The sequence below is a fragment of the Trichomycterus rosablanca genome, chromosome 4, assembly GCF_030014385.1.
Source record: "Trichomycterus rosablanca isolate fTriRos1 chromosome 4, fTriRos1.hap1, whole genome shotgun sequence".
Classification (NCBI taxonomy): Eukaryota; Metazoa; Chordata; class Actinopteri; order Siluriformes; family Trichomycteridae; genus Trichomycterus; species Trichomycterus rosablanca.
This window is the reverse complement of record NC_085991.1, coordinates 39065390-39088078: the sequence shown is the minus strand read 5'-3', so window position 1 is coordinate 39088078 and position 22689 is coordinate 39065390. Positions and strand designations below refer to the sequence as shown.

The 22689-nt window shown below is 38.3% G+C and overlaps 1 protein-coding gene across 1 annotated transcript in view; it reads left to right on the top strand.

The window, feature by feature from the left end:
- dnah2 (dynein, axonemal, heavy chain 2) overlaps positions 1-18464 on the top strand; it is a 294787-nt gene extending 276323 nt beyond the window's left edge. Inside the window, exons 80-87 of the mRNA XM_062993580.1 lie at positions 2950-3134; positions 7693-7927; positions 8023-8174; positions 8278-8392; positions 13654-13830; positions 16613-16687; positions 17911-18061; positions 18156-18464. Of these exons, the coding sequence (XP_062849650.1) occupies positions 2950-3134; positions 7693-7927; positions 8023-8174; positions 8278-8392; positions 13654-13830; positions 16613-16687; positions 17911-18061; positions 18156-18310 (1245 nt within the window). The 3' untranslated portion in view covers positions 18311-18464. The remainder of the gene's footprint in view (positions 1-2949; positions 3135-7692; positions 7928-8022; positions 8175-8277; positions 8393-13653; positions 13831-16612; positions 16688-17910; positions 18062-18155) is intronic.
- Positions 18465-22689: the final 4225 nt, after the last annotated feature.

The following is a 22689-nucleotide window of genomic DNA, read 5'->3' as shown; positions in this document are numbered from 1 at the left end:
GAAATATTAACAAAAGAGAAACCCAAGAAAGTGATTAAAGGAAACGGACATTATGAGAAACAGTACATTGTGAATAGCCGTGCCTGAACCCTGATTGGTTGCATGCTACGAAGTCCCACACACATACACTTACACACACATTATCATTATCATTCCGTGCACTACTCCTCTGTTGTAATTCTAGTATCAATCACTGCACTGCACAGTTCCTGTGCTTCCACCACATTAAGAAATATATGATTTTATATGTTTAAAACGTACACACAATACACAGCTGTGAACTGGTAATACATCAAAGGTTTCAGTCACTACAACATAATTAATACAGGTGACTGAATTATAAAGCAAAACAGCAATTAGCTTATCAACACCCATGCACTACAGAACTTCTAGTCTTTTTTTTTTAATCCTTCATGGGGTGTCAACATAGGCTTCTACTTAATGGCTATTTTATAACCAGTAAACTTGCATCTAGGTTTTTTACCAGTATAACTTTACTAGAATTACTACAGTACAGAATTATTAGAGACAGTGTAACTAGTGGGGATAATTATTAAGGACAGTGGTAGCCTAGTGGGGAGAGCTTTGGGCTATCAATCGAAAGGTTTAGAGTTTGAATCCCAGATCTGCCACGCAGCCACTGTTGGGCCATTGAGCAAGGCCCTTAACCCTCTTGTCTCCAGGGGCGCCATACAACGGCTGACCCTGCTCACTTACCCCGGCTTCTGTACCATCTGGGATATGCTGAGAAAAAAGAATTTTGTTGTACTGTACACCTGTATATAATAAAAGTGTTCTATTACAGTACATCATAGGTCAGGACCAAACGTCTCTCCAAAATTAATATATAAGGTCTTAAAAAATGCCATTTGGTTTCTCTAACAGTGTTCCTTACAGTAAACATCAAGAGTAATTACTGTAGCATGTGTGTAAAAGATTAAATATGTTGGCTTGAAGACTGAATAGAGGTCTGGTGCCAAATTTAAACAGAAGCTCTACTTGATTGCATTGCATATCATTTTGAGCATAGTCTTTAATCACCAGTTCAGCTCTGGTTATCCAGGACACTGGTGCCACTTTAGATCTGGAATCAGCCGGCCTTTAGCTGTAGTACATACTAGTGTAGCTATCTGAGATCATTTCTTTCGACTGCACCTGTAAGGGGTCGCCACAATGGATCATTCATCTGCATATTTCATTTGGCACTGTTTTTAAACCAGATACCCTTCCTGACTCAATCATCTTGTTTATCTGGCTTTGGGATCGGTTTTAAAGGTGCACTAAGCATATGGCATTAAGGATACATGTCCCAATGGCTAGATTCACATAGCCAAGCCCGGGATTCAAACCCCCGGAACTCGGGCACTGCTGCTATCAGAAGCGTGGCTATTACCAGTATGTTACACAAGATTTGGATAGCCGGCACACTGCTGCACGGATAGCTGCCAAATACAAATGTGAAGGAAAAATAATTTGGTTTGGTTTTAGAGTAACACTGAACACTAAACACCATGGTTTGCAACACAAAAACAGCACTTGACAAGGATGATAGACTGACATGACAATTGTCTACTCTTTCTGCCGTGAATATAACCGGTGTAAGTATGGTGTAAAACGACGAAATAAATAAACGCCAAGGTTTATAAAAGTGATATTACTTTTCCGTCTCCAGTCATCAGATTCATTATAACTAGCATTTACTTAAATGCTTTATGTACCAAGGCAGCATCCATTACTGCCAATGAAAAATGAGAATTCTAGCAGCAACTACACATGGGAAATTGCTCAAAAATAAGACCCTAATTTGGGTCATAATGCATTTTAATGTACTGTACACTGATCAACCATAACATTAAAACCACCTCCTTGTTTCTACACTCACTGTCCATTTTATCAGCTCCACTTACCATATAGGAGCACTTTGTAACTCCACAATTACTGACTGTAGTCCATCTGTTTCTCTGCATGCTTTGTTAGTCCCCTTTCTTGCTGTTCTTCAATGGTCAGGACTCTCCCAGGACCACTACAGAGTAGGTATTATTTGGGTGGTGGATCATTCTCAGCACTGCAGTGAGACTGACATGGTGGTGGTGTGTTAGTGTGTGTTATGCTGGTATGAGTAGATAAGACACAGCAGCGCTGCTGGAGTTTTTAAACACCTCACTGTCACTGCTGGACTGAGAATAGTCCACCAACCAAAAATATATCCAGCCAACAGCGCCCCGTGGGCAGCGTCCTGTGACAGCTGATGAAGGTCTAGAAGATGACCAACTCAAACAGCAGCAATAGATGAGCGATCGTCTCTGACTTTACATCTACAAGGTGGACCAACTAGGTAGGAGTGTCTAATAGAGTGGACAGTGAGTGGACACGATATTTAAAAACTCCAGCAGCACTGGTGTCTTATTCACTCATACCAGCATAACACACACTAACACACCACCACCATGTCAGTGTCACTTCAGTGCTGAGAATGATCCACCACCTAAATAATACCTGCTCTGTGCTGGTCCTGTGGGGGTCCTGACCATTAAAGAGCAGGGTGAAAGGCTAAAAAAGCATGTAGAGAAACAGATGTACTAGTCAGTAATTGCAGAACTACAAAGTGCTTTTATATGGTAAGTGGAGCTGATAAAATGGACAGTGAGTGTAGAAACAAGGAGGTGGTCATAATGTTATGCCTCATCGGTGTATATGGTGATTTTGATGAACAGTAGTTGATGGAAACAGGTGGATTTATTCATATTTATTTTTATTTTGGTTGGGAAGCCATATTTTAGTACAATTATTTAACTTTGAGCAGGAAAAGGCTCATTGTTCCTGATTTAAAGTGATCATAGTGTGGGTAAGATGACAATTCTACTCAGAAGACAGTTCAATGACTTCTTTGTTTTGTCTCCTCTCTTCACTTCCACACCCGTGTCTTTGTCTCTCCACTGTATGTCCCAGGTGAGTGAGAACTTAATGAGCCTGTATTTAGATGAGTACGAGGAGATCCCCTGGGATGCTCTGAAGTACCTCATTGCCGGCGTCAACTATGGAGGACACGTTACCGACGACTGGGACCGGCGTCTCCTCAGCACGTACATCAATGACTACTTCTGTGATGGCACCGTCAACACTCCTTTCTTCAAGTGAGTTTTACTCACTGATTCATTTGGATGCACGCTCACACACAAACTAACACATTAGTATTTGTCACACAGCAGTAACCTTCACCCGGTTATAATCGTGATAACACAACACACGGTCACATTGAAGCACGACAGCTCCACCATGTGGACAGAGGCTGAATCACTCAAACGCTCTCTGAGGTTCTGATTAAATTCAGCGCACGCAGAAGCCTTTCATTAAACATGTTTTAATGAAGGATCTGGTGTTTTAATGAAAGGCTTAAGTGCATCTCAGTATTAACCCAAAGTGTTGATGGAAAGTGTCCCGCACTAATACTAATGCTGAGCACAGGGGCAGAGCTTGTCTTTTTAAAAATTCCTGCTGGTGGAAAAGTTACAGAAATGTAATGAAGCATGCAGCTGCCAATTCATTTCACATTAAGTTGATGCTATTATAATAAGAACTGAAAAGTCTGCAATAACAGTGATCATCGAACTACAAAGTGTGGCTCTTCCATTTGAATCTGGTCATTTTTGATAAGTACTAATGCATGAATACCCCATCTCTGTTTGGGTGTCCTCCAGGTACTTGGGTTTTCTTCCACCTTCCAAAGAAATAGCTTTAAGTAAGAATGACTGAGTTAATAGTCACTCTTTGTTGCCCTGCCATGAATTGAAACTGTCCAGGGTGTATTATGGCCTTATGACCAGTGTTTTCAGGTGTGTAGTAGGAATAAGCGAAATAATGTTTTTGTATGGGTTATTTAATAATTACATTAGTCCTAAATATACACCGATCAGCCATAACATTAAAACCACCACCTTGTTTCTACACACATTGTCCATTTTATCATCTCCACTCACCATATAGAAGCACTTTGTAGAGACCTACAATTACTGACTGTAGTCCATCTGTTTCTCTGCATGCTTTGTTAGCCCCCTTTCAAGTTGTTCCTCAGTCACAAAAAAAGCATGCAGAGAAACAGATGGACGACAGTCAGTAATTGTAGAACTACAAAGTGCTTCTATATGGTAAGTGGAGCTGATAAAATGGACAGTGAGTGTAGAAACAAGGAGGCGGTATTAATGTTACGGCTGATCAGTGTATATAAGATCTATCTTGTGTGGTTGTATTTTTAATACTTAAGCACATGAACCAAATTAACAAAGGTATTTCTGACACTGTCCATCAACACTTTGATTAAATTTGTTGAGTGTGTTCTGTTACTTTTCTCCAAACAAAAAGGGGGCAGAGCTGTGATTCAGACTTGATTATTGTCTAGTGAAGTTGTGTTAAATAGTTTGAATTTACCATGTAAATCAACAATACATGTTTATAACTTTAGATTATACACTTTTAGCAAACATGGTGGATTTTAAGGATCTTTGCTTAATAATTGTATAGAACAGTAGTGGTATTATTATTATTAGTAGTAGTAGTAGTACTACTACTAATAGATATAAAAATTACCTATCCTTCCCTGGCGCGAATATAACCATTGTGTAAATGTGGAATAAAACATCTAACTAAAAAACCAAACTACTACTGATAATAATAATAATAATAAAAAATTAAAATAACTACCATATAACATGATTTTTGTGCCAGAATAAAGATATCACGCAGCTGAATGAGTACTTAAATGACAGCTGAGATAAGTCATGATATCCTCTCCAGTCTGACTTCCCTTGATCTTATATTTGCTTATGTTCACTTTTTAATTAGTTTGAGATAGAAGTGTTAACCAGTCTGTTTGAAGTGGAAACACACTTTTCCTTTTCGTCTAAAGGTTACAGTATATTGATATATAATTTTATTTCCTGAATTAAGGCGGCTTTTTTTCAAGTCTGCCATTAAAATTTCCCTTCAGTGACTTTTAATCATGTCCAGGAGTATTTTTCAACTCCTAATTTTTGTATTTCTCCCACTCAAAAGCAGATATTGCTTATTAACTTCATCCATGGAGTTTTAATCACACCTCCAACGTTTTGTATTTAAAATAGGGCTGTCAAACGATTAAAAATTTTAATCGCGATTAATCTCAGAATTTCATATAGTTAATCGCGATTAATCGCATTAAATAAAATCTGTGTAAATGTTATAGAAAACAAGGTTTTTTAAGTGAAATGTGAAAAGTGGACTTTTCTACACGAAGTGAGTGTGTTTTGACCCTTTTGGGGCTTCCATAGTTCATGGACTAGCGTGCTTGACTCCGGTATTCAGTGCCGTAACAGATTAAGTTAATGAAGTGTTTTGCTCCCGACAACTTGTGAATATACCGTGTATTTATTTCTTTATTATGCAAGTGCATCCCTACGACGCTCAGTTATATTATTTTAACAAACCGCAAATGAACAACGGTGGCAAGTCCGACATTAAAACGTTGGTTCTACCAGTCAAGTCTCAACATTAACTAGAATTTGCGTTAACGGCACTATTTTTTTTAATCGCGTTAAATTGAGATTGCGTTAATGCGTTATTATCGCGTTAACTTCGACAGCCCTAATTTAAAAGCTTTGCTTTGGGTGGTACAATGGTTTAGTGGGTAGCACTGTTGCCTCGCAGCAAGAAGGTCCTGGGTTCGATCTCCAGGTGGGGTGGTCCGGGTCCTTTCTGTGTGGAGTTTGCATGTCTGTGTGGGTTTCCTCCGGGAGCTCCTGTTTCCTCCCAGAGTCCAAAGACATACAAGTGAGGTGAATTGGAGATACAAAGTTGTCCATGACTGTGTTTGACATTAAAATTGTGAACTGATAAATCTTGTGTAATGAATAACTACCGTTTCTGTCATGAATGTAACCAAAGTGTGTAAAACATGATGTTAAAATCCTAATAAATAAATAAATAAATATTAACTTCAGTGATGGAAACCCACAGCACAGCAGAGTTTAAACCTAATCACCACCAACATTTTGTTTTTAAAAGTTTGCTTTATATTATTCTAACCCAAACCTACTAGAAACTCTTAGATAGTAGGTGAACTAAGCCCAGCACCACACTCTGCACCAGTAGCTACACACACATAATCCCCCAAAAACTACACACGCAACTATGTACACAAAAAGCACGCAGCATACTGGAGTACTTCCTAAACAGTCACACAGTATGATATTAACCCTTATACAAACTGGATTAGGTGTGTTGTAAGCAGGAAAAGCTGGAAACTCTGTAGGACAGTGGTCCTCCAGGACTGAGGTTGTAAACATGTGCTGTAAAGCACACATTTTACATCACAGTGGAATTGTAAACTAGCTGATTTGTTTCAGTACTTGTTTTAGAATCATAAATAAATAAATGTATTGCAGAGCTACATCGCAACCAGTTTTTGTTGAGCAACTCAGTAAAGCGTTGTTAGTTAGATGATTAGTTAGATCAACAAAATATTAAGGCCAGTGATACACTAGGACCAGGGCTAGAAACCACTAGTTTAATATAGCTGCTTCGCTTGCTGACCAAGTACAACAGCTCCTCCATGTGGTGTTGTGGTGAAATGCAGCCTGTGAACAAAGTAAACTCATTCTGATATGACGCATATGAGTGGATCAGATAATTAGATATTATAGACATGACTGTTAAAAAAGCTTTTTTTTTTAGGTCTTATAGGTCAGCAGCAGTTTTGTGTTTTGTTTAACCTGGCTTTTATTTGAAGTCAGCAACTCTAAGGTCATAATGTTGTAGATGATGCATGGATAGTCAAATTACACAATCACACTATACAATAATAATAATTTTGATTATTATTTGTCCTCTCTGGGGAAAAAATATATTGCCGTCTGGATATGATATGCTCAGTGGCTTCAGGAGACCAGTGGGTTGGTATTAGTGTGGTTCTTGTGTGCCAAGAAAACATTTCCTACGCATTTACACCACCAGTTGAGATTGATATTGAGGTGTATTAATTCCAACAATGATGCCTCACCTAATACATTCATACCAGTACAACTCACACCACCCATGTTAATACCAAGTTAGTGGCTTTGCAGTGGGTAGTATGCTCCACCATCCAAATAACATCTGGTCAGGACTTTTGATTAATAAAGGTGGGTGACAAAGTGTACAGAACAGCCACTGTGCTACATTTAGTAACTGTATAACCGCAAAGGTTATCTGCATGGTAGGTGTAGTTTAAAATAATCATTTAATGTACAAACCCGATAGGTGTACCTAATAAATTGCTTGGTGACAGTGCGGAGTGTCTCAGCAGAGCCACTGACCTGGCCGGGCGTCCACACAAACACAACTGGTCGGACACTGCTACTGTGATATGCGATCACCAGGTCTGGTCCAGGCATCTGCGTGAGTGGGTGGGGGTGCAATACATATGAAGTACGGCTTTGTATGGGAACCCAACAGTGGCAGGTGATAACAAATGGCCATAAATTGGACACTTGTCGGAGGGGGCATAGTGAACCAGCTTTACTTGATCAGGTAGTGCAAGCAGCAGCAGATTCACGATCAGGAATCAATAATTACAATTGGAATATAATGGGAGACAAATTCAGCAAAAACTGTGTAATATTAAGAAACATGTTGTTGTAACCACATATAATCTGTAAGAATTTCCTGTGTCATCCTCTCTAGACTGTCCTCCCTGTCTACCTATTACATTCCTCGTGATGGACCGCAGGATGTGTATCGTGAATATATCAACATGCTGCCACCAGTAGAGCACCCGGAGGTGTTTGGCCAGCACCCTAACGCTGACATTGCCAGTCAGATCTCTGAAACTCGTACACTTTTCGACACACTTCTTTCACTCCAGCCTCAAGTCACCAGCAGCGCGACTACTGGAGAAGGACCCACTCGTGAGGATAAGGTATGTGTATCGCTGTATGTTCCTATCAGCCAAAAGAGTATAGAAGAGTTCAATAGCAGCAATATGCATCTGTGTATGTCTTTGTATGTACGTAGGTATTAGAACTCTCTGCCGATGTACGTCAGAAGATCCCAGATCAGGTGGACTATGAAGGCACCTGCAAACTGCTGCAGGATGATCCCTCACCTCTTAATGTAGTACTACTACAGGAGATACAAAGATACAACAGTCTGTTACATACAATCAGGTCTGTGTGTAAGACAGAGAAAGAACTAGACCAGAGAGACTTCTTTAAGGTGATACATAATTGATTTGTGTGTGTGTGTGTGTGTGTGTGTGTGTGTGTACAGAACATCTCTGATAGAGTTGGAGAAGGGCATTAAAGGTCTTGTTGTGATGTCCAGTAGTCTGGAGGAGACATTTCAGTGCATTTATGATGCTCGTGTACCTCCTCTTTGGGAGAAGGTAAGACATAAGCTCTTTTTGGATATGCTTCTTATTTCATAAACAATAAATTATACAGTATGAGTAAGTCCTTTCATTTAGCAACAGAATATGTGACTCACTATATAGTAATGATACACAGATCCTATTATGTCTATTTTTTACATTAGATGTACTATTTTTAAAGCTCTGATTTGGTGACATCGCTAGAGTTTAAATGGGTGGTCCATCATTTGTCAGTCAACATTGTGCACTTCTGTGATATAAAAAATGTAATGAAATCAGGTTCCACTGCTTTTATTCTAATACCGACCCCATATGAATGAGTTATTAATTGGTTCAGTATACACAGATGAACCAAAACATTAGGACAATTATCCAAAAATGTAAATGGCAATGCATGTTTCATAACAGCTGTGCATGTCACGGTCAGGGATATGGAATGTTGGGTTGATGGTAGTTCATGTTTAGAATGCAGCACACATCAGACATAAAGACCTGTGTGACTTTGGGTTGATGTAGTTCCAAAACAGCAAGGGGTACTCACAGTCATCTGTCCATAACAAACAGCCAGCCATGGTGACCACCAACAGTGGCCCAAAGAGGGACAAACAACAAACCGCTGAAATGTTGAACTGATGCCAGAGCACATAAAAGCTATGGCATCTAGTACAGACCAACAGAAGAGCTACTACGGCTCAAATTAAAGATCATTTTAATACTGGTGATGAGGTGAGCATGTCTCAGCACACAGTGCATCAAATCGTTCTGTGTGAGACTACATAGTCTCAAGCTAGTCACAGTGTCCATGTTAACTCCTGTCCACTGTCCAAAGCATTTACAGTGGCCATGAAGGCATTAGTACTGGACATCAGAGCAATGGCATAAGTTTGATTGGTTCAACGATTCTTTTTTGGATGGCTGCGCATGTGTGCATTGTTTATTCTTGGAAGAACTGGCACCAGAATGGACTGTAGGAAAAACTGCTGGTAGTGTCCTGGTACCAGATAACACAGGAGTACTTTAGATGTTTTTTTAAGTCCAACAGCGAGTTTAACAGTTGGACTCCATAAAAATGGTTGTACCTGATACATGGTATTACCATATTAGTGTCATTACAGTGCTGAAAATAGTCCACTCATCTATGGGTGGGGAGGTTATTGGGGTCTTTTGTGATTGATAAATGAGGTGACGGCAAAAAGAGGTGACGGCTGTCATCTGTGTGGTAGGTGTAGCTGCTTGATAATTAATAAACGTATGTAACAGATAGCTGTACCTAATAAAGTGATCCGTGAGTGTATATGAAATAACACAAATATTTCCCCTTGATTTTTTTTTTACTTGTCTATGTACCTGCGAGTGGACCATTGTCAGTTGTAGAGCTATTATAAAACTGAGTGTATCCTATAGGCCCTCACAGATATACACAGAGAGGTTATGATAAATCATTGAGTGGAGAGTGTGGGGCTATAATCGGTGAGGGCAGTGCCCTGTGTTGGTAGAGGAGCTGGAGTGGAGTAAATGAACAGTGGAGTGCTGGAAGGTCACAGTGCTGGAGGAGAGGCCAATGCATTGAGTGCAGTAGTGAGGATCAGAGCATGGTTTTATCTCTCTCCATTTATCTTTCTCTTACACACACATGCATACACACACAGTCTACTGACACTCTTTTAGCATAAGGGTCGAGAACTTTCACAGCACTTATAAACTGTCTTACATGCACACACACTATCCAGACTCAGTCTCTCTGTGTAAATAGTCGACTCATTCATCATTAGTACACTGCTGCTCTCTCTACATCAAGAGGGTCCTTCTAAAACGATGAAGGCTCAGTCAGTGAGGTTATTATCTGTGCGTCATCATGTATGTGTATATGTTGTGTGTCGTTTTTGCTGTGTAATAGTACTGCATTAAGCAAAATAAACATCTTATGTCTGGAACAGAAAGTACATTGCTTATTAATTGTGCTTATTTTTTTTCTTTTTTGCATTAACTTGTTACTACTAGTTCTACACCTGTAACTCTTTCTTTCTGTGCCTGTGTCATCACTTTATCTTTGATCTGATTGTTGATTCAGCTTCTTTCTTTCATTATCTGTCATATCCTTTAAGCCCACTTTTCTGTACTTTATGCTTTAGTGTTTAGTGAAACGTTTGACTTTTTATAGCACAATATGTTCTTTAGTTTACACTTTCTCTTTCTGTCTCATACTGTCATGGACAAAAATATTGCGATTCTTCCAGAGAATGCACTACTTCTCCCAGAAATCTGTTCTAATTGCAAATGCTTTTGTAGTCACGTGTTTGTTTCTTTTGTTTGCATTGGAACAACATAAAAAGCTGAGACAAAAAGTCAAATTGATATAATTCCACACAGAACACCAGAAATGGACTAGAGAAAAATATTAGGCCCCTCAGCTTAATATTTGGTAACACACCCTTTGTAAACAAAACTGAATTAATCTCTTCTTGTAACCATGAGTAAGTTTCTTATACTTCTCTACTGGAATTTTGGATTACTCATCTATTGCCAACAGTGATGGCATAGTTACCTTTAAAAAGTAACTTAGTTACTTTATTGATTACTTGATTTTAAAAGTAACTTAGTTACTTTATTGATTACTTGATTTTAAAAGTAACTTAGTTACTTTATTGATTACTTGATTTTAAAAGTAACTTAGTTACTTTATTGATTACTTGATTTTAAAAGTAACTAAGTTAGATTACAAGTTACTTTATTAGTTACATTCAGCAGCTGCCGTAATGCAACTGGAGCTGCATAGGTGATTGAAGCGGAATAAGAAACAAGAAAGATAGCGGAAAACTAAGTCCTCTGTTCACAAGTGTAAGTAAGATAAATAAAATAAAATTTTTAGAGACAAATAAATAACAAAAAGACGATAAATATCCAAAATTTTGGCGAGTGGGGTTTGTAATGAGTCTGTAACTATGGTGATATTACGTCATCACGTCCCCACGTGTAGTATGTAGCGGTGTTGTGTGCATACTGCACACTTCTGTACTGAAAGTATGTACTTCTTTACCGGCCGAGTAGTGCATACTTCCTCCAATCTAGTGCATACTCTGTAAGTATGCGATTCCGGACGCAGCTCGTGACTTAATTGTCGCATAGGCCAGACGTCACTCTCCGAGACGCAAAAATAGTAACACACAGTAACTTGGATAAGTAACTTTAATCTGATTACTGGATTGGAAATAGTAACGCATTAGATTACTTGTTACTGAAAAATGTGGTCAGATTAGAGTTACTTAGTAACGCGTTACTGACATCAGTGATTGCCAACTGCTCCAGGTCTTTCAGTTTAAAATAGTGCTTTCTTTCAACTGCTGTTTTTTGATGGGCTTATATCTGGACTCTTGCTGGCCATTTCAGAATTCTATAGTGCTTTTTCTTAATCCATTTCTTGGTGCTGTTTGAAGTATGCTTTGGGTCACTGTCCTGCTCAAAGACCCATAACCTCTGACGGAGATCCAGCTTTCTGACACTTTGGTAGTCCTAAGATTTCATACAGCCATACACACAGTCAGACCCCCGATCATCAATGAACCCTCACCATGTTTGACCATAGGGACTTTTTTTTCTTTTGAAGGCCTCATTTCATTTTCTTTGAGATGTGCTTTCCCAAAAAGCTCTATTTTGATCTCAGCTGTTCACAGGACATTCATTCATAAAGACTGTTGCTTCCTCAGATAAGTTCTGGCAAACTTCAGTTTAGTCTGGCTTTTTTATGTCCTTGTGTCAGCAGTGGGGTCCCCCGAGTTTCCTACCATAGCGTCCCATTTTATCCAGATAATGATAACTAGTGCAAGCTGACACTGTTGTACTCTGTGTCTGCAGGTCAACTTGAATTTTTTTTTAGAGTGATTGAGGTTCTTTAACCATCATTTGAATAATCCTTTGTTGCAATCTCAATTTTTTTTTCTTCTATCAAAATCCAGAAAGGTCAGCTACAGTGCCATGAGCTGTAAACTTTTTTAATAATGTGCACAGTGGACACAAAAACCTTAAGTTCTATGGAGATGGACTTGTAACTGTGTAATTGTCCATGCTTTTGCACAGTTTAGATTCTCACAACCTCAAATCGTTGCTCTTCTTTCAGTCTGGTACATAGACACCAAACTGAGTCACATTCCTCCATTTAAGCTGGATGCAAGAGAGATTCCTATATTACCAGAATCTGTTACTTGCCAGAGGTGAGTTTAAGTACAAATTAGAGGAGCATCACATGATTGTTATTTCTGCCTATTTCAGTTATGAGAAGATGGCAGTAATTTTGTCCAGTCATTTTGTGGAGTTATGTGTGAAATAATATCAGATTTTAATTGTTTGTTAAATTTTATTTTTATGTTGTTTCAACAAATACAGGAAAGATAAACATGTGACTACCAAAGCACAACAATTTTCTGGAAGAGGTGGTGCATTTCTAAATGAATTCCAGGGGTGCCAATATGTTTGGCTATGACTAGACTTCTAGTGTTCCTCCTGTATATCTATTACATTTCTGTATGCCCCAACAATAAATGCTATAATATAACCTAAACATAGTCGATCCATCTACATATTAAAATAATGTACATATTATTTCCCTACATTTGTATATATATTTTTAAAAGAAGTGAAACATCTGATATGTTGGCAGGAAATAATGTGGTTGGAAGAGGTTTCAGGGGTTTTTGAGTTGCTCAGCAGAATGTATTTCCGCTACCATCAGAGAGGATTATAAGTTTGACTTCCTATAGCAACCACCAAAAGATTAAAAAATATATGTATATTATTATAATTTATATGGAATTAACCTGTTGTTCCTATTTAATTACCTTTTGTCAGTCTCTAGATGTCTTCTAATTTTAACCACCACATAAAAATATTAACATAAACTAACTATGTGAAAATAATGTCTATACTAATGTAGAATAAGTTTGCTTTTTCAGCTGATGGGTTTCTCTTTTTATATTTTTTATAGATGATATATTAAATGCTATCCTTAAAAGACCTCAATACTAATATAAGAGAATAATAAGCAAAGAGTAAAGAATAATAAATCTCATCCCAGATAGAAAAATACTAACTTTTCAACCGCTTTCAATGTTATGGTTTTTTTTTTTTGTCCTTTATCAATTTCAGATCTTTAATAACACATCAAAAGAAAAGAATAACAAGGCCAGCAGCCTTCAGGCTTGCATTTGTCTCTTATGTAAACACGTCTCTCATCATTTTGTCTCACTGGCTCTTTCTCACACTTATCCTTTTCTACACTTAAGGCGTATCCATCTTTGAAGCCATTGGCTTCGTGGACGAGGGACCTGTGCCAGCGGGTGGAGCAGTTTGCATGCTGGGCAGAGAAAGCACACCCTCCTGTTCTCTTCTGGCTCTCTGGCTTCACTTTCCCTACAGGTTTTCTTACAGCCGTACTACAGTTCTCTGCACGTCAGCACAACGTGAGTGCTGACACAAATCAAATGCATGTGTAGTCTTACAAACTCACCCATTAAAAACATGCACACATTCACAAACACACAAGCGCTTTCACACAAACTCATAACATGTACACAGTTGGTACTATAGTTATAATGTTTTTACATTTATTCTTATTGTTATTATTATGTAGTCATGTTTTAATTGAAATATATGCTTAGCTGTAGTTTGTCCTGTTTTACAAAGATCTCATAAATAAATAGTATACATTTGCCTGGACAAGCTTATAGCGTGTAGTTAAAGGGTGTGTAGATGACTAAGAGACTGTTAAATGTTAGAGTGTTTTTAAACATAAGGATTGTGTAAAATAGATTACACTCGTGTGCAAATGGAAAATTCGACATATTATGTAGGTTCACTGGAATGAACACAGACTTTCTTCTTGCCAGTCACCATTTTCAACATTGATCTAAAAGTTACAAATTACACAAATGAATTAGAATGTTAATTGAGATTTTATTGTTACATTTTAATTTAAATGTTTTAGTTTTAGTAGTAGTAGCTGTTGCAAAAACCTCAAAGTTGGGACATTTTGTAAAATGCAAAAAAAAACAAAAAACTACAATCTGTGATTTGTTAATTCTATTAAACCCTTATTTGATAAATTAAAGTGCAAAAAAATTACTTTTAATGTTTTGGCAGAACAAAGCATCATACCGCTGTCATAAATGGGCACAATATGGACTTGGGAGCACTTTTCAGAAAGCCGTTGTCACTTGACACAGTCTACCACTGCATCAAAAAAAAAAGGAACCTGAACCTTTATTACACAGAAAGAAACCCCTACACCAGTTTTATTTAGAAATGCTGTCGAGTTCTCTTGGATGGAATTTATCTCAGTTAGACTAAAAGGAAGTTAAAATCTGTGCTGTGGAGTTTCATGTGGCAAATACAAAAAGGACCATCCAGACTGTTATCATCAAAAGATGCAAAAGCCCACATGCATCAGTGCCTACAGTGGGGCCAAAAAGTATTTAGTCAGCCACTGATTGTGCAAGTTCTCCTACTTAGAAAGATGAGAGAGGTCTAAAGAATTTATTTGTGAATTATGGTGGAAAATAAGTATTTGGTCAATAACAAAAGTTCAACTCAATACTTTGTAACATAACCTTTGTTGGCAATGACAGAGGTGAAATGTTTCCTGTAAGTCTTCACCAGGTTTGCACACACTGTAGCTGGTATTTTGGCCCATTCCTCCATGCAGATCTCCTCTAGAGCAGTGATGTTTTGGGGCTGTCGCTGGGCAACACGGACTCCACAAATTTTCTATGGGGTTGAGGTCTGGAGACTGGCTAGGCCACTCCAGGACCTTGAAATGCTTTTTACGGAGCCACTCCTTCGTTGCCCGAGCGGTGTGTTTGGGATCATTGTCATGCTGGAAGACCCAGCCACGTTCCATCTTCAATGCTCTCACTGATGGAAGGAGGTTTTGGCTTAAAATCTCATGATACATGGCCCCGTTCATTCTTCCCTTAACACGGATCAGTCGTCCTGTCCCCTTTGCAGAAAAACAGCCCCAAAGCATGATGTTTCCACCCCCATGCTTCACAGTAGGTATGGTGTTCTTGGGTTCTTCTTCTTCCTCCAAACACGACAAGTTGAGTTTTTACCAAAAGGTTCCATTTTGGTTTCATCTGACCACATGATATTCTCCCAATCCTCTTCTGGATCATCCATATGCTCTCTGACAAACTTCAGATGGGCCTGGACATGTACTGGCTTAAGCAGGGGGACACGCCTGGCACTGCAGGATTTGAGTCCCTCTCGGTGTAGTGTGTTACTGATGGTAGCCTTTGTTACTTTGGTCCCAGCTCTCTGCAGGTCATTCATCAGGTCCCTCTGTGTAGTTCTGGGATTTTTGCTCACTGTTCTCATGATCATTTTGACCCCACGAGATGAGATCTTGACCCCAAGGGAGATTATCAATGGTCTTGTATGTCTTCCATTTTCTTACAATTGCTCCCACAGTTGATTTATTCACACCAACCTGCTTGCCTATTGTAGATTCACTCTTCCCAGCCTGGTGCAGGTCTACAATTTTCTTCCTGGTGTCCTTCGACAGCTCTTTGGTCTTGGCCATGGTTGAGTTTGGAGTCTGACTGTTTGAGACTGTGGACAGGTGTCTTTTATACAGATAACGAGGTCAAACAGGTGCCATTAATACAGGTAACGAGTGGAGGACAGAAGAGCTTCTTAAACAATAAGTTACAGGTCTGTGAGAGCCAGAAATCTTGCTTGTTTGTTATTGACCAAATACTTATTTTCCACCATAATTTACAAATACATTCTTTAAAAATCCTACAATGTGATTTCCTGGATTTTTTTTTTGTCATTTTGTCTCTCATAGTTGAAGTGTACCTATGATGAAAATTACAGACCTCTCTCATCTTTCTAAGTAGGAGAACTTGCACAATCAGTGGCTGACTAAATACTTTTTATACTAAAAGTTATTGTCATTCTGGTTTACAAGTTTTCATATTAAGAGTTTTGTTTAAAAAAATCTCGTGCAACCCCACATATTTATTCGAACCCCAAGTTTCTGAGCCTTTGCATAGTTAATTTAACACAGCTTCTTTGTAATGCAAGAAATGCAATGTCTTTTATTGGTTCAATACCAAGATCTTAGCTGGATTAACAGCATGAGAATCAGCAACTGATTGAACATGACTGAAAAATACAAGCATCAAAACAGACAAAATGAGTTCAGGCTTGGTCCAACAATTTGTGTGTTGGTGTGTTCTGCAGGTATCTGTGGACTCACTTTCTTGGGAGTTCATTGTTTCCACTGTAGACGACAACAACCTGCTCTTCCCTCCCAAGGTGAGTAACTAGTGCAACTAATAACAGTTCCTCAGCATGCTACCATTTCCAATGGTACGTTGATAACCACTTGTCCATCAGGGCATGTTTCAGACATCTGTTTTATTATTATATAGTATTATATTGTTATTCTTATATTATTATTAGTGTTTTCTTTATTTAGTCCCTAGCCTATCAGGCAGGAATGAGGGGATTTAGTTGTTGTTGCTATTTAAAAACTGCTATTTGTGATTATGTAAGTGGAAAATAGTGGATTACAGGCATGATGTTGAACTTTCCCACTGTACCACAATCTTTACTGATCACAAAATAAAAACATGACAGACTCCTACACTAAATGGCAGTCATATCATGATGTGATTGCGGTTAAAAACAAAGTCTGCTACTGTAGCTTATAGTGTACTGTATGAAGTATGAAGTATTATGAGTTAATAAATTTTTCTTCATGTTGTTTAAACATTAGTGACCATAATTCTGAGTATATGTCAGAGTATGTTGGGTTATCTTAACAATATGCATTAAAGCAAGTTTTTGTCCATGTGAGTTAGCAGGATTTTGAGTTGTTGCTCAAAATTACATTTCTGTAGTGAGGATTTAAAGGACTTTACTGTTGTGAAAGTATTAAAAGTATAAAAATACTTACACCCAAGTTAGAATTTGTCATTTGTCGACAAGTTTTACACAGTATTTCTTGCCTCATAAAGGCAAGTAAATTACTGCAAACATTCATGTTGACTTCTTTGGATTATCTCTTATTAACATATCAGGATTCTGCTGCTACCAAGACATTCAAAACATAACACAGTTATGTTGCCTATGCAATAACACATGTTTTTGCCTCCTTCGTACACACACTGAACTAGGAAAGTGTTACATATAAAGAGGAGCGGCACGGTGGCTCAGTGGGTAGCACTGTCGCCTCACAGCAAGGTCCTGGGTTTGATTCCCAGGTGGGGCGGTCCGGGTCCTTTCTGTGTGGAGTTAGCATGTTCTGTCTGTGTGGGTTTCCTCCAGGAGCTCATTTAAAAAAAAGCAAAACTAAAATGTATCATTTTCTTGCCAGAAAGCTCTCGCCAAAATTCTATGTCACATTTTGATTGCTATTTGCAAACCTATCAATTTCAGACTATTTCTGGCTAAAATCTTTCACTCCCAGTCTGACCAGTCCCACTGGCACATCTTATACACTGATGATAGATTTATGACGCGTCTCTGTCCTGCAGGATGGTGTGTTTATACGGGGTCTTTATCTAGAGGGAGCTGGCTGGGATAAGAAGAACTCGTGTCTGGTGGAGGCAGAGCCTATGCAGCTGGTCTGCCCCATGCCCACTATTCATTTTAGACCTGTGGAGAACCGCAAGAAAATTGCCAAGGGTAAGGACACACATGCATTATTTATTTATGCTTTTCTTTGAAGAGATTTGTTGTGTCTATCCAGTATAATTATTTGAAGTTTGTTTTGCTGTAGGTATGTACTCGTGTCCCTGCTACTACTTTCCTGTGCGTTCAGGAGGGGCAGGACGTCCTTCGTTTGTAGTGACAGTGGAGCTGAAGTCAGGATCTGTGCCTTCTGATCACTGGATTAAAAGAGGAACAGCACTATTAATGAGTCTGGATAACTAGAGAGGCAACATGTACACACACACATTCATGTTAAAATGTAGAATGTGTAAAAACACAAAATGTTTATATTGTTAAAGTTGTTTACCACTGTGAATACTATAAGGCTAGTTATCTAAATAAAATTTAAAATATAAGGAGTTATTAAAAAATAAAACATTGGTTGGTTTTTTTTTTAATATAATTTAAAGACATTGTCTCTGTGTAGAAACACCTTTGGCAAACATGTAAAAAAAAAAAGGTGTGCAACAATACAGAGTTGTCATTGTCGCATTTTTGTTTCTATATTCTCCACACATTCTTTCTGGCAGGCCAGTCCAGTACTTGTACCCTCTTCCTTTTCAGTTTGTTGCCTTTGTAATGTGAGCAGCAGGTGGTTTTGCATTGTCTTGTTACATGGACGTCCCTGTTGGAGATGACATCTTGAAGGCAGCATATGTTGCTCTAAAATCTTAATGTACTTTTCTGCATTAATGCTGCCATCACAGAAGTGTAAATGACCTTTGCCAAGGGCCCTGACACAGCCCCATAGCATGACAGTGCCTGGCTCTTGGACTTGTTGCGGATAACAGTCTGGATGGTCCTTTTCGTCTTTGGTCTGGAGCACACGACACCCATTTCTTCCAAAAAAAGACCTGGAATGCTGATTTGTCTGACCATAATACACAGTTCCATTGTGTGATGGTCCATCCTAGATGCCTCCTAGTCCAGAGTCGATGCAGCTTCTGGACATGGTTAACACAGTAAAAGTTTTAAGTAGCATTTGTGAATGTAACTCTGTATTAACAAGGTTCGTCAAGGTAATCTCTTGCCCATGTAGTTATATCAGCTCTTCATGACTGTCGGTTCTTGATGAAGTGCCATCTGAGGGATCGAGATTACGGGTGTTTAGCTTAAGCTTTTAGCCTTGTCCTTTACTCCTCCAGACTCTTTAAATTCCTTAATGATATTATGCACTGTAGAGGGAGAAATATGCAAATCCCTTCCAGTTTTTCTTTGAGGAACTTTGTTGTTAAACATTTCAATCATTTTCTCACACATTTGTTTACAAACTGAAGGTCCTTTGTCAATCTCAGACTCTTGTGGAGGCTGCTTTTGTTCCAAATCAGGGCCGGCGCTAGGGGGGGGCTGAGGGGGGCATTGCCCCCCCAAATTGTGTCTTTGCCCCCCCAAGCACAATGCAAGCAACGGCTATTTTTAAAATTATCTCTGAACCAATCACAAAAATGCATTTTGTTTTACAGTGTGAAGATATTTCCTTGCTTATTCCTGATTGGCTCTTTGAGTCATATAAAAATCGGCAGACTGCCCCAAACAGTTCAGTTCGGCAGTATATGTTCTGTTAGTGTGAGCGAGAGGCAGGTATACTGGTAAACACTTTTTTTTTACAGAATTAGTATTCTTTTGTTTTCTTTATATTTTAATTTCCCAATAATATAAATATTCTCACTCATTCCTATTTCCACGTTTGAATATTCTCAGTCTGTGTGTAGGTACATTTGTCAGCTTTGACTTAAATTTGTATTAAAGCCTTTCAAGAAATAGAGTTGTTCTATTAGTAATGGCAATTTAATTAAGGGGGCGTATTAAAATGAAATACAATTAGATAATCTTTTTTCTCCATTTACATAATCAACATGTATTTTTTAATCATTGGGTTTTAAGTTTAAGTTCGAAAACATGCATTTTTATTTCTTTACCTCATACATCACTTTAAGCCAGTATCAATAGCTTGGCTCAAGCCTTGAATATATTTCTGGCTTCAAAAACATGACTATCAACATGCCCCCTCATTAGGTTTTACTGCCCCCCCAAGCAAAGCAGTCCAGAACCGGGGCTGTTCCAAATCATGGATATCCAATCACCTGTTGACATCACCTGTTTAAAATCACAGCACTATTTAGCTCTTTTTTTTTTTTTTTACTCACCCTAATTTGCTCCTAAATGTGCTGCAGGCCTGAAATGCAGGAATGGATGTACAGTATATTAACAAATGTAACGAAGATGACCAGACAAAACTTGGGTTCAAACTATCATTTTTTTTTTCTTTCTTTTTTTTTCTGGGCAGGGCCACTCAAAGACATTCAGAGACTTGTCCCAAAGCCAGTTTAGCATTGTTTTGTCATGCTGAATGGTGAACGGTCGCTTCACTCTGAGTTTGCAGCCAAAAAATTTTCCTTTTTTGGCTGCATTCATCTGTTTTTCAATTCTTAGCCGTCTTTCTGACTTGCTGCTGAGAAACCCCCATTGCATGATGCTTCAACCACTATATTTCTCCATAAGGATGGAATTAGTCAGATAATGTGCAGTGCCTGTTTCATTTTTGCCAGACATAGTACTTGCTGGTTGGCCCAAAGAGTTCAGTTTTTGTTTTTTGTTTTTATCAGACCAGATAATCTTTTTCCTCATGTTTTCCCATCTCTGCACAGGACTTTTGTTACTAGAGTGACTATTTGGTCCTTTCTTACCTTCCTGATGAAAGTAATTCTTGTCTGGATGCCCAATTGTGCCGGATGACTAACTCTAGGAAAGTTCAAGGTTGTGTCTGGCTTCTTCTATTTCAAAACTATTAAGGGCCACTGTTGTCTTGGACTCCAGCTAGTCTTGGAGTTCTAGACACATCTCTAAGATAACTAAAGGAAATGGGATGCATCTGACCACATTTTGAAGTACCTCAGCAAATGGTCTAAATACTTTTGTGAATAAAAATTTTTTTAGTTTTTAATTTTTAATTGTTTAAACTGTAACAGGATTTACACTTATTTGGTAATGTTTACACACATCACATCCACATAATATCAGTTTGAATTAAACCTAATATACAAATTTAAATTTTTTTTTAGTATTCTTACAAAAGATCATTCTGGACAATTAGAATAAACTAAATTAGTTAATTAAGAAGAAATGCACGTAGACATGCAATTGGGAAAAAATGACCTAATAACACATTCTTTTGGCCTTATCCAGACCTACATTGCTTGCATTTAATGTGATGGTTTTATAGAAATTCTTGTTTGTGATCACACAAATGCTTGATGTGGTAGGTAAATATTAGGTAAAAAGACGGGAGTATTCTTTAATAGATCATGCGGATGGATAGAGACACTAAAGCTTTAGATTCTACTTGGGTCAGGGTAAATTCCTGAAAGAGAGGAAAATAGAAATAGAAGGAGTGAGTGAAGAAAAGTGAAACTAAAGAATAGTGAGAAAAGCAAAGATGTGTGTGTGTGTGTGTGTGTGTGTGTGTGTGTGTGTGTGTGTGTGTGAGGGAGAGAGAGAGAGAACATGGGGGCTTTGCTTCAAGGCTGCATTCAGGCGGCCCTTCTGGTCTGAAAGACTAAGACTTCCTCAGCACTGTAAAAGGGGCTTTTTACTGGCCTCCAGGTCTGACTCAATGTGTACCGCTAACTAGTTGTTGGGGTGCTCATAGCAACATGTTGAATTCTAATTTAAATAGGGCCTCCAAGGCACCATTGTAGTCGCTCAAAGTACTTCAGATATTTTTAAATGGATGTAAGGGAAAGAAGGGAGGGAATGACAGCTTTTGAGCTCTTCAAATAGAGAATGAAGTCCACTGGGATTATTCATTACAGTTGTTGAATGTTCCCACCTCTGATCCATCCAGGCCACACAAAGATTTAGAAAAAAAGCGTAACAGACAATATGAGCACATGAGTGTTTAAAAGGACCCTTGTGCAGGTCTGGAAAAGTGTAGAACTTAAAAGCAGATCTGAAAGAAGTTCAGAAAACATTTTGGATGTAGTTTTAGGTGGGGGCAGAGTGTTCAAGGCTGTGTACTACAAATGTGAGTTCAAATCCTGTCTCTGCCAAGCTGGCACTACAGGATACTCGAGCAAGAACCTTAACTCTTCACTGCTTAGCTTAACTGTAAATCACTTTTTGCAAAATACATCATATTAAGTCTGATAGTATGGCTAGAATAGACTATGGACATTAAGGTTGTAACTAGTTTGACAGTCTGATCTATCAAAGCTTTCCTAATGCATATTACATTTCTTGTTTAACACGTTCTCATCATACAGCTAATGCAGATGTGTCAAAGATCCAGGAAGTGGGTCAAATATAGCCCACAAATAGAATTATCTGTCTCACAGCTACTGCTATAGAATATATGTATAGGTGGCCTGCAGTACTTATACAACACAAAGCTGTTGTGAACTAGCATACCAAAATACTTACTTGTTTGCTTCCACAGATACAGTCTATACAAAAGTGAAAAAATGGTACAGGGAATTATTTGCAGAACAACTTAACTTGTATAAGAAAATATAATAAGTACAACAAAGGTGAAACAATCTTACATTTCCTCAAGTAACACTGAAAAAGATTCATTTGTTATTTTTTAAGTTGTGGACATCTTT